At 47.7% G+C, this 15,649-nt stretch overlaps 1 protein-coding gene across 3 annotated transcripts in view; it reads left to right on the forward strand.

Annotated features, from left to right (window-relative positions):
* Positions 1–15,649, forward strand: part of LOC139277374 (protein SSUH2 homolog) — a 93,341-nt gene that overhangs the window by 52,968 nt on the left and 24,724 nt on the right. For all 3 annotated transcript variants that reach the window (XM_070895753.1, XM_070895754.1, XM_070895755.1), the window contains exon 4: positions 13,022–13,151. In XM_070895753.1, the coding sequence (XP_070751854.1) occupies positions 13,022–13,151 (130 nt within the window). The remainder of the gene's footprint in view (positions 1–13,021; positions 13,152–15,649) is intronic.

Genomic DNA, 15,649 nt, shown 5'->3' on the forward strand with positions numbered 1-15,649 from the left:
TAGGCCGACATCAAGTCCAGTTTGGTGAACGACCTCCCCCCGCTAGCATTGCAAACAAGTCATCAACCTTCGGTAACGGGTACTGATCCTTTTTCGAAACCCTGTTGATCGTAGCCTTGTAGTCTCCACAAATTCTGACTGTGCCATTACTTTTCAGCGCAGGAACAATGGGGCTGGCCCATTCATTAAATTCAACCAGTGATACGATCCATTCACGCTGGAGTCTGTCCAGTTCGATTTCGTCCTTCTCCCTCATCATATACGGAACTGCCCAAGCTTTATGATGGACGATCCGAGTCCACGTGAATCTGCACCTTGGCTCCTGTGAAGTTGAGGATGCCTGGTTCAAACAGCGAGGGGAACTTGCTCAGTACTTGGGCACATGTATCTTTCTCCGACGACAACGCCTTGATATCGTTCCAATCGCATCTGATTTTTTCAAGCTAGTTCCTGCCGAACAGCGTTGGGCCATTGCCTGAGACAATCCATAGCGGTAACTCATGAACCGCACCGTCATACAACACTTTAATTGTGCCACTGCCAATCACCGTTATAAGTTCTTTGGTGTACGTGCGCAACTTGGCATTGACTGGACGCAGCCTGGGCCTCACAGCCTTAGTACGCCACAGCTTGTCGAATCCCTTCTGGATCATTATCGATTGACTTGTCCCCATGTCCAGTTCCATCGATACCGGCACCCCATTAAATATCACGTTGATCATTATCGGTTTGCTCTTAATTTGGAATGAGTACAGTCCATACACTTCCTCCTCTGGTATCTCGGATTGCGTATCCAGATCCGCGCTAATCTGACCACCATCCTCCACGTGGTGTGTCGCAGCACGCTTGCTCATCTGCGGACACTTGTGCTGGAGATGCCTCACTCTCAGACAGCCTTTGCAACTATATTGCTTAAATCGGCACTGCTGGTGCCGGTGATTTCTTCTCTCAGAGGGTCGTAAATCTGTGAAATTCTCTGCCCAGAGAGCTGTGGAAGACGGGACATTGAATATATTTAAGGTGGAGATACACAGATTTTTGAGCGAAATGGGAGTGAAGGGTTATTGTGAGCGGGCAGGGAAGTGGAGTGGATCACATCAGCCATGATCTTATTAAATGGCGGAGCAGGCTCGAGGGGCCAAATGGCCTACTCCTGCTCCTATTTCTTATGTTCTTATGTAAGAAGAGCCCGGGGTGACTCCATTTTGCTGTCTCCCTAGTGGGAAGAGCCTAGGCCTTTTGTTTCTAGAAATCTATCGATCTCCCTCTTAAATATATTCAGTGACTTGGCCGCCACACTCTTGTGTGATAGAGAATTCCACAGGTTCATCGCCCTCTGAGTGAAAAAATATCTCCTCATCTCGGTCCTAAATTTCCTACCCCGTATCCTGAGACTGTGACCCCTTGCTCTAGATTTCCCAGCCAGGGGAAACATCCTCCCCGCATCCAGTCTATCCAACCCAGTCAGAATTTTATATGTTTCAATGAGATCCCCTCTCATTCTTCTAAACTCTAGTGAATACAGGCCTAGTCGACCCAATCTCTCCTCATACGACAGTCCTGCCATCCCAGGAATCAGTCTGGCGAACCTTGGCGTGTCTCAATTGGGCAAAGGCATCAAGGGTATAGGGAAAAAGCGGGAATATGGTGTTGAAATAGAGGATCTGCCATGATCATAGTGAATGGCGGTGAAGACTCGAAGGGCCTAATGGCCTACTAGTGCTCCTATTTTCTATGTTTCTATGTTTCTAAGGGAAATTACTATCCCACTACTCCATGACATGGAATGTACCACTGAGTAAAAGGGTGGAACCACTCTGGCCCTGAGCCAGAATGAAGGAGCCTAGGAAATATTTACTTATTTATAGCATATTGACAAAGAAAATCTCTGTAGTGATCGCTTCAAGTCCTTGTACTTACTGTAACTATAGCCTAGGGCGACCATATTTTCTAAACCGAATCCGGGGACACACAGGTGTGAGCACAAAGTAGCCGGGATGGAAAATGTAGGCTGCGCAGCATAGCGAGGCAAACATATTTTAGCGACTTAAATTGTAACAGTTCCACATATACAGTACAGATGTGAAACAAATATGCATATAATTACTGCGGATGTGATGTCACACCTTTGAAGAGCGTTCAGACACCGTTTATAAAGAATATAATTTCACTGGTTGTTTCGCAGGACCTTCGAGCTCTCGATACTGTTGTAGGCTCTTGCTGAAACCAGTCCCTTGTCTCTGTAGAGCTCGTGCTTCGTCGACTGATTTTTAAAAAAAATAAACATCTTATGTTACTGGAATCATTGTGCAGAAACGTAACCATCTAAACAATCGCCTTCCGAATTGTGACCATTTTCAATTGCGGGGGTGTGGGTGGGGGGAAGGAGATGACGAAATCTGAATGATGTTATTGTACACACAAACTCAGTAAAATAAGCTAACAATCGCATCTGTTTTGAAAAGATTCCTTCATAAGATAAAGAAAAAATCGATGATTTTCCAGATCATAGATGTCATGTATGTAACCTCTATGTAACACCAACGCAATACTGTATATACTTAAGCAATGCACACCTTGACCACAGGGGGTGAACTTGTGGGAGACACTCCTTACCTGGTCATCCAGGTATATAAAGGGAGGTCCCATGCAGGATCATCATGCCAGAAATAGCAGCGAACCCGGGGACTGGGAGAAATTTAGAACTCAGCAGAGGAGGACAAAGGGTTTGATTAGGGCAGGGAAAATGGAGTACGAGAAGAAGCTTGCAGGGAACATTAAGGCGGATTGCAAAAGTTTCTATAGGTATGTAAAGAGAAAAAGGTTAGTAAAGACAAACGTAGGTCCCCTGCAGTCAGAATCAGGGGAAGTCATAACGGGAACAAAGAAATGGCAGACCAATTGAACAAGTACTTTGGTTCAGTATTCACTAAGGAGGACACAAACAACCTTCCGGATATAAAAGGGGTCAGAGGGTCTATTAAGGAGGAGGAACTGAGGGAAATCTTTATTAGTCGGGAAATTGTGTTGGGGAAATTGATGGGATTGAAGGCCGATAAATCCCCAGGGCCTGATGGACTGCATCCCAGAGTACTTAAGGAGGTGGCCTTGGAAATAGCGGATGCATTGACAGTCATTTTCCAACATTCCATTGACTCTGGATCAGTTCCTATCGAGTGGAGGATAGCCAATGTAACCCCACTTTTTAAAAAAGGAGGGAGAGAGAAAGCAGGGAATTATAGACCGGTCAGCCTGACCTCAGTAGTGGGTAAAATGATGGAATCAATTATTAAGGATGTCATAACAGCGCATTTAGAAAATGGTGACATGATAGGTCCAAGTCAGCATGGATTTGTGAAAGGGAGATCATGCTTGACAAATCTTCTGGAATTTTTTGAGGATGTTTCCAATAAAGTGGACAAAGGAGTACCAGTTGATGTGGTATATTTGGACTTTCAGAAGGCTTTCGACAAGGTCCCACACAGGAGATTAATGTGCAAAGTTAAAGCACATGGGATTGGGGGTAGTGTGCTGACGTGGATTGAGAACTGGTTGTCAGACAGGAAGCAAAGAGTAGGAGTAAATGGGTACTTTTCGGAATGGCAGGCAGTGACTAGTGGGGTACCGCAGGGTTCTGTGCTGGGGCCCCAGCTGTTTACATTGTACATTAATGATTTAGACGAGGGGATTAAATGTAGTATCTCCAAATTTGCGGATGACACTAAGTTGGGTGGCAGTGTGAGCTGCGAGGAGGATGCTATGAGGCTACAGAGTGATTTGGATAGGTTAGGTGAGTGGGCAAATACGTGGCAGATGAAGTATAATGTGGATAAATGTGAGGTTATCCACTTTGGTGGTAAAAACAGAGAGACAGACTATTATCTGAATGGTGACAGATTAGGAAAAGGGAAGGTGCAACGAGACCTGGGTGTCATGGTACATCAGTCATTGAAGGTTGGCATGCAGGTACAGCAGGCGGTTAAGAAAGCAAATGGCATGTTGGCCCTCATAGCGAGGGGATTTGAGTACAGGGGCAGGGAGGTGTTGCTACAGTTGTACAGGGCCTTGGTGAGGCCACACCTGGAGTATTGTGTACAGTTTTGGTCTCCTAACTTGAGGAAGGACATTCTTGCTATTGAGGGAGTGCAGCGAAGGTTCACCAGACTGATTCCCGGGATGGCGGGACTGACATATCAAGAAAGACTGGATCAACTGGGCTTGTATTCACTGGAGTTCAGAAGAGTGAGAGGAGACCTCATAGAAACGTTTAAAATTCTGACGGGTTTGGACAGGTTGGATGCAGGAAGAATGTTCCCAATGTTGGGGAAGTCCAGAACCAGGGGTCACAGTCTAAGGATAAGGGGTAAGCCATTTAAGACCGAGATAAGGAGAAACTTCTTCACCCAGAGAGTGGTGAACCTGTGGAATTCTCTACCACAGAAAGTAGTTGAGGCCAATTCACTAAATATATTCAAAAGGGAGTTAGATGAAGTCCTTACTACTCGGGGGATCAAGGGGTATGGCGTGAAAGCAGGAAGTGGGTACTGAAGTTTCATGTTCAGCCATGAACTCATTGAATGGCGGTGCAGGCTGGAAGGGCTGAATGGCCTGCTCCTGCACCTATTTTCTATGTTTCTATCACTTCTTGGTCCTGTGAATAAAGTTGTCCATATAATGTGCCTTGTGTGGGTTTTGTGCCTTTGAGTAAGGACTTTACATTGGCGACGAGAAACAGGAATCAGCGACCCACGAGAATGGCCACCGGTAGCACAGATGAACGGTACTGTGTTGGTGAGGACTGGGACGGCTTCATTGAGAGGCTCCTGCAAAGCTTTGTCATGAATGAATGGCTGGGAGATGCAGCGGCCGACAAGTGAAGGGCCCATCTGCTGACCAGCTGCGGACCTAAGACTTATGCGCTCATGAAGGACCTACTAGCACCCGAAAAGCTGGAGGACAGAACCTTTGAAGAGCTCAGCAAACTAATCGGTGAGCACCTCAAACCGGCGAGCAGCGTACACATGGCCCGACACAGATTCTATACCCACCGACGTCGTGAAGGACAGAGCATACCGGACTTCGTTGCGGACCTCCGGCGTTTGGCCAGCCTCTGTACGTTCACAGACGCCTGCAGGGGGGAGATGTTAAGGGATTTCTTTATTGAGGGCGTCGGTCATGCGGAGATTTTCCGAAAGTTAATTGAGACCAAGGACTTGACTTTGGAAGCGATGGCGTTGATGGCTCAGACTTTCATGGCAGGGGAGGAGGAAACCAAAATAATATACGCGCACAATTCTGCCTCCAACGCGACAGGGGATCAGGGAGTCACTATCATAAACGTGACTCAGAGCCCCGCAGGCAGGCAAGGGCAGTTCGACACACCCCAGGCAGCAATAGACCCCAGAGCAGGTTTTCAACAGAGACAATGGCAGGCTGAACGAACATTTACGCTATTACAGTGGACAATGCGGTCCGGGATGGGGCCACTGACACCCACTAACAGGGTACTCAAGGGCAGTCAAAGAGACAATCAGTGAGGAATGCCGGGTCATAGCTCCTTTGTTCACAACAATGGGAATCTCAGCTCATGCTGGAGGTGTGGGGGCAAACACTCTGCCAGGACTTGCAGGTTTCAACAATTTGTCTGCAGAAATTGCAACCTCAGTGGCCATTTAGCTCGAATGTGCAGGAAGCCTGTAACCAGGCTAATTTACGAGGCGGATGGACCAGAAGAGGGGTCTGTGATGCAGGATGACCCTTGGGGCAAATCAATGGATGCTGAAGTTCGGGTTCATGTGGCAAACATTCATGTGGCAAACATTCACAGCTCATATACCAAAATGCTACCAATGATGATGAAGGTTTTATTAAACGGCATCCATGTACGCATGGAGCTGGACACAGGGGCCAGCCAATCACTCATGAGCGTTCAACAATTCGAAAAGCTATGGCCACACAAAGCCAGTAGACCCAAACTAGAACGCATTGAGACACAACTACGGACGTATACCAAAGAAATCATTCCAGTACTAGGCAGTGCAGTGTTGGTGGTCACACACAATGGATCAGTGAACCGGCTGCCGCTCTGGATTGTCCCGGGCAATGGTCCCGCACTGTTGGGAAGGAGCTGGTTAGCTGAGATGAACTGGAAATGGGGGGATGTGCACGCAATGTCATCCGTGGAGCGAAGCTCATGCTCACAAATCCTACAACAATTTTAGTCACTATTCCACCCTGGTGTCGGGATGTTCAAAGGTACCATAGTAGTGATACGCATTACCCCGGACGCCATACACCACAAAGCCAGAACGGTGCCGTTTGTGATGCGGGAGAAAATTGAGAGCGAATTGGACCATTTGCTGAGAGAGGGCATCATCTCGCCTATTGAATTCAGCGACTGGGCGAGCCCCATCGTTCCCATCCTAAAAGCAGATGGTTCTGTCAGGATCTGTGGCGACTACAAGGCCACTATCAATCGGGTGTCCCTACAAGACCAATGCCCGCTCCTGAGAGCGGAGGATCTTTTCGCCACGCTGGCAGGCGGCAAGCTGTTCACCAAGTTGGATCTCACTTCAGCCTACATGACCCAAGAACTGGCCGACGAATCCAAACTACTGACCACCATCACTATGCACAACAGACTGTTCGTTTACAAAAGGTGCCGGTTTGGCATTCGATTAGCGGCCGTGATTTTTCAAAGAAACATGGAAAGCCTGCTTAAATCCATTCCTGGAACAATCGTATTTCAGGACGACATCCTCATCACTTGACACCGAGGATCATCTCCACAACCTGGAGGAGGTGTTACGCCGACTGGACCGGGTAGGCCTGTGACTCAAGAAGTCCAAATGTGTGTTTTTGGCTCCTGAGGTTGAGTTCCTGGGCAGGAGGGTTGCTGCAGATAGGATTCGGCCCACTGAATCCAAAACGGAGGCAATTCGACGAGCGCCCAGGCCCTGCAACACATCGGAGTTGTGTTCATTTCTGGGACTCTTGAACTATTTCGGGAACTTTCTGCCGAATTTAAGCACATTGTTGGAGCTTCACGTGCTCCTTCGTAAGGGTTGTGATTGGTTTTCGGGGGACTATCAAGAACGGCTTTCAATCGGGCGCGTAACCTACTTTGTTCAAATAAGTTATTGACCCTGTACGACCCCTGTAAGAAATTGGTTCTGACATGTGATGCATCGTCCTATGGGGTTGGGTGCGTGTTGCAGCAGAGTAATGCTGAGGGCCAACTACAACCTGTGGCTTATGCTTCCAGGTCGCTCTCTCAAGCAGAACGGGGATATGGAATGGTTGAGAAGGAGGCACTCGCATGTGTCTATGGTGTAAAAAAAATGCATCAGTACCTTTTTGGCAGGAGGTTCGAATTAGAGACGGACCACAAGTCGTTAAAATCCCTGTTGTCAGACAGCAAGGCTGTCAATGCCAACGCGTCAGCCCGCATACAGCGATGGGCTCTCACGCTGGCTGCTTATGACTACTATATCTGGCACCGGCCTGGCACCGAAAATTGCAGGCTTCCACTGGCCACCACTGAGGGGGCAGCGGAGCAAAGCGCTGAGATGGATGGTCGTTATTGCCTTTGACAGCGCAGGCTCCCCCATCACAGCCCGCCAGATCAAAATCTGGACAAACAGAGATCCCCTCCTATCTCTGATTAAGAAATGTGTCCTGACTCGGATTGGACGTCCGCACACAGAGCATGCCCTGAGAGAGGTCAGACCGTTTCACAGGCGGATGGATGAGTTCTCTATCCAAGCTGACTGCCTACTATGGGGCAGCCGGGTGGTCATGCCCCAGAGGGGCAGGGAGGCAATCATCAGGGAACTCCACAGTGAGCATCCCGGCATCGTTCTGATGAAGGCCATTGCCCGGTCACATGTTTGGTGGCCGGGAATTGATTCAGACCTGGAACACTGTGTTCGCAGGTGCACCCAGGGAGGCCCTGCTCAGACCGTGGCCCTGGCCCACCAGGCCATGATGATGTATTCATGTAGACTACGCGGGCCCGTTCATGGGGAAAATGATTCTCGTTGTGGTAGATGCGTACTCGAAATGGATCGAGTGCATCATTTTGAATTCGTGCACGACATCCACCACTGTGGAGAGTCTACTTGCAGTCTTTGCAACCCACGGCTTGCCGGACATCCTTGTTAGCGATAATGGCCCATGTTTCACAAGCTACGAATTCCGGGAGTTCATGTCGGGCAATGGCATCAACCATGTCAGGACAGCACCGTTCAAGCCGGCCTCCAATGGCCAGGTGGAATGTGCGGTCCAAATCATTAAACAAGGCATGCTCAGTATTCAAGGACCCTCCCTTCAATGCCGCCTATCGCGCCTCCTGCTGTCCTATAGGTCCCGACCGCACTCGCTCACGGGGGTCCCGCCCATTGAGCTACTTATGAAACGAACACTCAAAACTCGGTTGTCCCTCATTCACCCAGTCCTGACCGACATAGTTGAGGGCAAGCCAAGTCCCAGAACGAGTACCATGACTGAAACTCAAGGGGGAGATGTATAGAAATAAATGACCCCATATTTGTCCTCAATCACGCCGTGGGGCCCAAATGGTTTGAGGGTACTGTAATAGACAAAGAGGGGAACAGGGTCACCATGGTTAAACTTAACAATGGGCAGATATGCCGTAAGCATCTGGACCAAGTAAAAAAAAGGTTCAGCATAGACACTGAGGAACCCGAGGAAGATCTTGAGATGGTATTCACACCACCACCAGTGAACGAGCAACAAGAACATTCAGCAGCATGCACAGTCCCTGCGGTCAGCCCGGACAGGCCGGAATCACTACAGGTGACAGACACTAACGCCAAGGCTCAACAACCAGAGCCCCAACTGCGGCGCTCCACGAGGGAACGTAGACCACCTGAAAGACTTAACCTATGATCCCAATAAGACTTTGGGGGGGGAGTTGATGACATGTATGTAACCTCTATATAACACCACTGCAATACTGTACATACTTAAGCAATGCACACCTTGACCACAGGGGGTGAACTTGTGGGAGACACTCCTTACCTCGTCATCCAGGTATATAAAGGGAGGTCCCACGCAGGGTCATCACTTCTTGGTCCTGTGAATAAAGGTTCAGGTCATAGAGTGACCTTGTCCATAGAATGTGCCTTCTGTGTGTTTTGTGCCTTTGAATAGGACTTTACAATAGTTATATGATGCTGTTTGACAGAAAGCAATTCACATGTGTATAAACTCGAGGGGAATTGCTATCTTATAAATTAAGTGCACTCTGGTAATTATATCACGCAAGCCCGCCAACCAATCAGCTCGTGACTGCCTGCGATTCAAACTGGTACGTCCCTTGGCGAAGGAGGGGTGGGGGAAGGGGAAAAAGTCGGGGTATGTTGTTGAGCGAGGCTGGGTCGGGAGCACAGCCACACTGGCTGGTGGCGTGTGTCTGCCCCTCGGTGCTCGCTTGACGTGGACGCGAACCAATAGAACAGTCCCTTCTCCCACTGAGCCCGCCTCATGGCTGGCCACGGTGGGCGTGATTGACAGGAGGCACCTGGGAAGGAAATGTCCAACCAAGGCCTCTTCCGGGGACACGGTATCTCATCCGGGGACTGTCCCCGGAAAACGGGGAGGTATGGTCACTCCACTATAGCCCGTGCAGCACATAAGAAATAGGAGCAGGAGTCGGCCATTTGGCCCTTCGAGCTTGCTCCGCCATTCAATAAGATCATGGCTGATCTGATCATGGACTCAACTCCACTTCCCTGCCTGGATCCGCTGTTGTGATCCCTTCTCCCTTTGGCAGCTGGAAGTCAAGACCACTGTATCTCGTACTTCAATGAAAGATTACAAAACAATCAGGTCCACAGGGCTGTAGTAATACCCACCCTCCTGTATGGCTCAGAGACATGGACCATGTACAGTAGTCGCCTCAAGTCGCTGAAGAAATACCACCAACGATGCCTCCGCAAGATCCTGCAAATCCCCTGGGAGGACAGACGCACCAACGTTAGCGTCCTCGACCAGGCCAACATCCCCAGTATTGAAGCACTGACCACACTTGATCAGCTCCGCTGGGCAGGCCACATTGTTCGCATGCCAGACACAAGACTCCCAAAGCAAGCACTCTATTCGGAGCTCCTTCACGGCAAACAAGCTAAAGGTGGGCAGAGGAAACTTTACAAGGACACCCTCAAAGCCTCCCTGATAAAGTGCAACATCCCCACTGACACCTGGGAGTCCCTGGCCAAAGATCGCCCCAAGTGAAAGAAGTGCATCCGGGAGGGCGCTGAGCTTCTCAAGTATCGTCGCCGAGAGCATGCAGAAATCAAGCGCAGGCAGCGGAAAGAGCACGTGGCAAACCAGTCCCACCCACCCTTTCCCTCAACGACTATCTGTCCCACCTGTGACAGGGACTGTGGTTCTCGGTTTGGACTGTTCAGTCACCTAAGGACTCATTTTTAGAGTTGAAGCACGTCTTCCTCGATTCCGAGGGACAGCTTATGATGATGATGACAGAACAGTCTCTTATTTAATCTGATTTACACAGGCCGTCAGGAAGAAATGTTTACCGCAATTTTATTTAAAGCTTAATTGCCGAACAGATGCAGTAATGGTCCAGTCACCATAGTAAAAATCCATCCAGTCCTGAAATACAAAAACACACAGATGTGAAATAGAATAGTTTGTATTTAGTACTCAAATCGACTTCTGATAATGACATTGACTAAAAGTTGACCTTACCCAACATAGATATCCCAATACCTCAAATTTAAGATCCTCTTCCTCGTGTTTAAATCTCTCCATAGCCTTAACCCTCTGTATTTCTCCCATTCTGGCCTCTGATGACCATCATGAAAATGCCTACTTCCACTTCCATAACAAGTCCTGCTATATCCCTAGCTCACCTCTATCGCTGCTCTCATCCATACCTTTGTTACGCGGGGCCTTGTTTCTCCAACCTTTCCCCCTCAGTCTCCTGCGTTCCACCCTACGTAAACAAGAGCTCCCCTGGGATTCCACTTGCTGGTGTGCTATGCTGCATTAAGTCCCATATACCTGTCACTCCCATTCTCACCAACCTTCTCGGCCTTCCCTTCCCCATGTGCATTAAATTTAAAATTTTCATGTTCAAACCCCTCCATAGCGTCGCCCCAGCTTGGAAATCTTCTCCAGCCCTATGTTGTAGCATGTGCCCCTCCATCTTGCAGCTTTGGTCTACTGTGATTGTGTGTGTGTGAGTGTCTGTGTGTGAGTGTCTGTGTGAGATTGTGTATGTGTGTGTGATTGTGTGTGTGTGTGATTGTGTGTGATTGATTGTGTGTGTGATTGTGTGTGTGTCTCTGTGTGTGTGTGTCACTGTGTGCATGTGTGTGTGCATGTGTGTGTGCATGTGTGTGTGTGTGTGCGTGGAGTGTGTGTGTGTCTATATGTGTGTGTTGGAGTGTGTGTGTGTCTGTGTGTGTGTCTATGTGTCTGTGTGAGTGTCTGTGTGTGTGTGTGTGTGTCTACATCCTTCAGTCATCATTCTGCAGTCTGAAACTAAATGCCTCCACCTCAACATACCTCTCCCCACCTTCAAAAGATTCCTGAAGTTTCTTGTGCCTGTGGTCTCCTCCTAAACTTAGAATCATAAACTGTTACTATTGAATCTGCTTCCATCATCCTTTCAGGCAGTGCCTTCCAGATCATAACAACTCACTGTGTAAAAAAAAATGTTTCCTCATGTTGCCTCTGATTCTTTTGCCAATCGCCTTAAATCTGTGTCTTCCAGTTACCGACCCTGCTGCCAGTAGAAACAGTTTGTCCTTATTCACTCTATCAAAACCGTTCATGATTTTGAATACCTCTATCAAATCTCCTCTTACCTTCTCTGCTCTATGAAGAATAACCTCAGCTTTTCCAGTCTATCCACATAACTGAAATCTCTCATCCCTGGAACCATTCTAGTAAATCTCCTCTGCACCCTTTCTAAGGCCTTGACATCCTTCCTAAAGGGTGGTGCCAAGAATTAAACACAATACTCTAGCTAAGGCCGAATCAGTCTTGTATAAAGGTTGACCATAACTTCCTTGTTTTTGTACTCTTTCTATTAATAAAGCCAAGGATATTGATGCTTTTTAAACAGCCTTCTCAACTTCTCCTGCCACCTTCAAAGATGTGTGTACATACACCTCCAGGTCTCTGTTCCTATAAAATTGTACCATTTTGTTTATATTGCCTCTCATTCTTCCTGTTAAAATGTATCACTTCACACTTCTCTGCGTTGAATTTCATCTGCCCTGTGTCTGCCCATTTCTCCAGTCTGCCTACACCCTCCTGAAGTCTGTTACTATCACTGTTTACTACTTTTCCGAGTTTCTTATCATCTGCAAACTTTGAAATTATGCGCTGTATACCCAAGTCCAGGTCATTAATATGTATCAAAAACAGTGCTCCTAATACCGACCTCCGGGAACACCACTGTGTACTTCCCTCCATGTCTGAAAAACAAGCGTTCTCTCGACTTTCTGCTCAGTGTCCTCTTAAGTGCCTTAGGTGAAGGGCCCCATATAAGTGCTGATGTTATATTGAAGATGGATGAGAACTCAGAGAAGGGGTTATTGTCAGAATTAAAGTCACACCGATTGGAAAATCCAGGCCAACTTGTTCTTTTTCAATTTCCATTATCACTTCCAAAAGTTGTGGCTTACTAACCAGAGTTGGTTCAGTTTTACTTTAGTCCTGTATCTTTATCTTAGTTTTATAAGAGATTTAAGAGTAGAACTTCACATATGACCACGTAGCATGCTCATAGGATGTTCCTGTGTGCAAGAATTTTACAGATAAGGTTTATTTTACAAATTCATACTCGACTGTTGCCGATTAGAGGTTCTACTTTTAAATTCTAATTTATTGTCTTTGATTACCATAAATTTCAATTTTGTCAATTGCTATTTTCATGGATGAATGTGACATTGACAAACATATAAAAAGGAAAGGACTTTTGCCAAAAAAAGTCACAACCTCCTCTGTGCCTTCTCTCCCCCAGCATTCCCTCCATCACTGAGGATACAGCCAAACAAGCATTGATCAAGTTTGCTTCTGATCATTACACCTATCGCAATCGTCCTGCTGAAGAAATGGTCATCAAAGAGTTAAAACCATACAACATGTACAGGGTATGTGACAGCTCATCTCTTACTGTGTCTTTAACATTTCTTTCAGCTATTTGTTTCTGCATTTTCTAAATTGTTCCCTTCACTCCCTCTTTTAAAAAATATCTGGGGATGTGGGCGTCGCTGGCAAGGCCAGCATTTATTGTCCATTGCTACTTGTCCTTGAGAAGGTGGTGGTGAGCCGCCTTCTTGAACCGCTGCAGTCCGTGTGCTGAAGGTATTCCAACAGTGCTGTTTCGGAGGGAGTTCTAGGATTTTGACCCAACGACAATGAAGGAACGGCAATGTATTTCCAAGTCAGGATGATGTGTGAGTTGGAGGGGAATCTGCAGGTGATAGTGTTCCCGTAAGCCTGCTGCCTTTGTCCTGCTAGGTGGGTTTTCCTGGATTTAGTGGATAAAATCCAATCCTCACAATTCCCACTGATCTGTGGCGGGAAGCTGGTGCTGCAACTCAGTGCGCCATGCCTGAGGATTTTGGGAATAGATACTGTCTCTGAGAATCTGAGCAGCCATTTTAAAATCAGAGTTAGTGGAAGAGTCGGGGAGATGGACAGGAGCAGATTGGAAGAAACGGAGCCAAAGGGAGAGATAGTGGAAGTGAAAGAATTGTGAAAAAGCCTGAGACCTTGTTGTCAATCTCTTGAGGTCCTTGCCTCACTGAAAGGCCACAGCTGTGAAATTACACCAAGGGTTATCAAACTTTTTCTGAAATTCCTCACTCGCTTTCTTAGTTGAGTCATGGGGCAACTTTAATCTAGCCCGCCCGTTAGGAAACTGACGACATCAGGTTTATACCCTGTCCAATTTAACCAACAAACCCTCGGAACTGATGCTTCTTGCTTACCACCACCTGCTGTGGTCCCTTCATACCCAATCATGTCATCCAGTATATCAGCCAGTGGCACTCGTGCACATTCCTCATCCTGTGGAGCTTCAGGTAAGCTGCAAAGAATAAGGCATGGGAACGGTAGCATAGTGGTTATGTTACTGGACCAGTAATCCAGAGGCCTGGACCAATGACCTGGAGACGTGGGTTCAAGTCCCACCACGGCAGCTGGGGAATTTAAATTCAGTTAATTAAATAAATCTGGAATAAAAAGCTAGTATCTGTAATAGTGACCATGAAATTGCTAGATTGTTGTAAAAATCCATCTGGTTCACTCATGTCCTTTAGGGAAGGAAACCTACTGTCCTGATCTGGTCTGGCCTATATGTGACTCCACACCCACAGCAATGTGGTTGACTCTTAACTGCCCCCACCATCACCTTCTCAAGGGCAATGCGGGGATGGTCAATAAATGCTGGCCTTACCAGTGATGCCCACATCCCAGGAGAGTCTAAAAAAAATATTGAGTGAGGTATAAAACTGCTGTTTCTCCAGATCCCCTGGCTTTCCTGCCTGCTGAGTTATGTTAAAATTATCAGAAAATATATAGCTTAGCATCTCCACTAAAGTAGCAAGGTGAGGAATTTCAGATGAATGTGTTAAATGTTTATAGACTATTGTCCCACAGCATAATTTCAGGACCCCATGGGACCGAAATTGCCCCTTTCTATAAGTGCCGTGACCAACAGTCACGGCTCGGTAAAGACTCAGCACGGAGGAGCTGCCATTTTGTAAATTGCCGTCCTTTATTTTTGGAGTGGTGTACAGGACCGCCCCGCCTGTTTTCCCTCGGCGACCCCTTTCCGACTCCCGGGGGAAATTGCCCCGCTGGCAGTGCACACTCCCCTTTAAGGGCGGACGCGCCGCCCAACCACAAGAAGGTTCCCGCTCTTAAAGGGGAGTGTGCACTGCCGTGGTCGCCATTGTATTTTAGTTGTCTGCCAAGTCGGCCCAACAACGGTAGCTACGGGTTCGGCCAGGCCGCCAACAGGCAGCCCCACACCCTCTCTTGGGTACCAGACCACTGGCCCAGCCAAAACCCTCCCTGCTGTCTCAGTGTTTGCCACTAAAGTGGTGGCAGAGTTCGCAGCGGCTCTGCCCTTTAACTGCAGGGAAAGGATGTTGTGTCGCATTAGTGCGATGCGATCTCGCTGAAGACTCGAAGCGACGGTCGCTCCAGCCTGCCCGCACTTCCACCCCGCTGATGACACCACTTCTGCCCTGATACAAAAAAAACTTCAAAGAACTGAATTTCTCCGGACAGAATCCTTAAAAATCGATAGGTGCGCCCCGTTCCAGGCAGAGGGCAATGTCAGCCCCCATATCTTTTCCTGGTCCCAGGCATCCTTATTTTGATGTTGTGCGTGTGAGGTGGGAGATCCTGGGGGAAGGAGAATGTGAAGGAGAATAAGGGGACCAAAGGAAAGAGGCACAGAGCAAAGACGAGACAGAAAGAGAAAGAGAATCTATAGAGTTGCCAGCGTCAGTGTTTGAAGACAGCGCCGAAAAATTTGAAACATGTTAACCGGATATCGAAAATCTGTTAAATAAGTCTGTTTTATAGATTAATACACTGGGTGACTGCCAAGGCATGTCAATCTGTATCCAAGCAC

Source organism: Pristiophorus japonicus, chromosome 12 (assembly GCF_044704955.1).
Source record: "Pristiophorus japonicus isolate sPriJap1 chromosome 12, sPriJap1.hap1, whole genome shotgun sequence".
Taxonomy (NCBI): Eukaryota; Metazoa; Chordata; class Chondrichthyes; family Pristiophoridae; genus Pristiophorus; species Pristiophorus japonicus.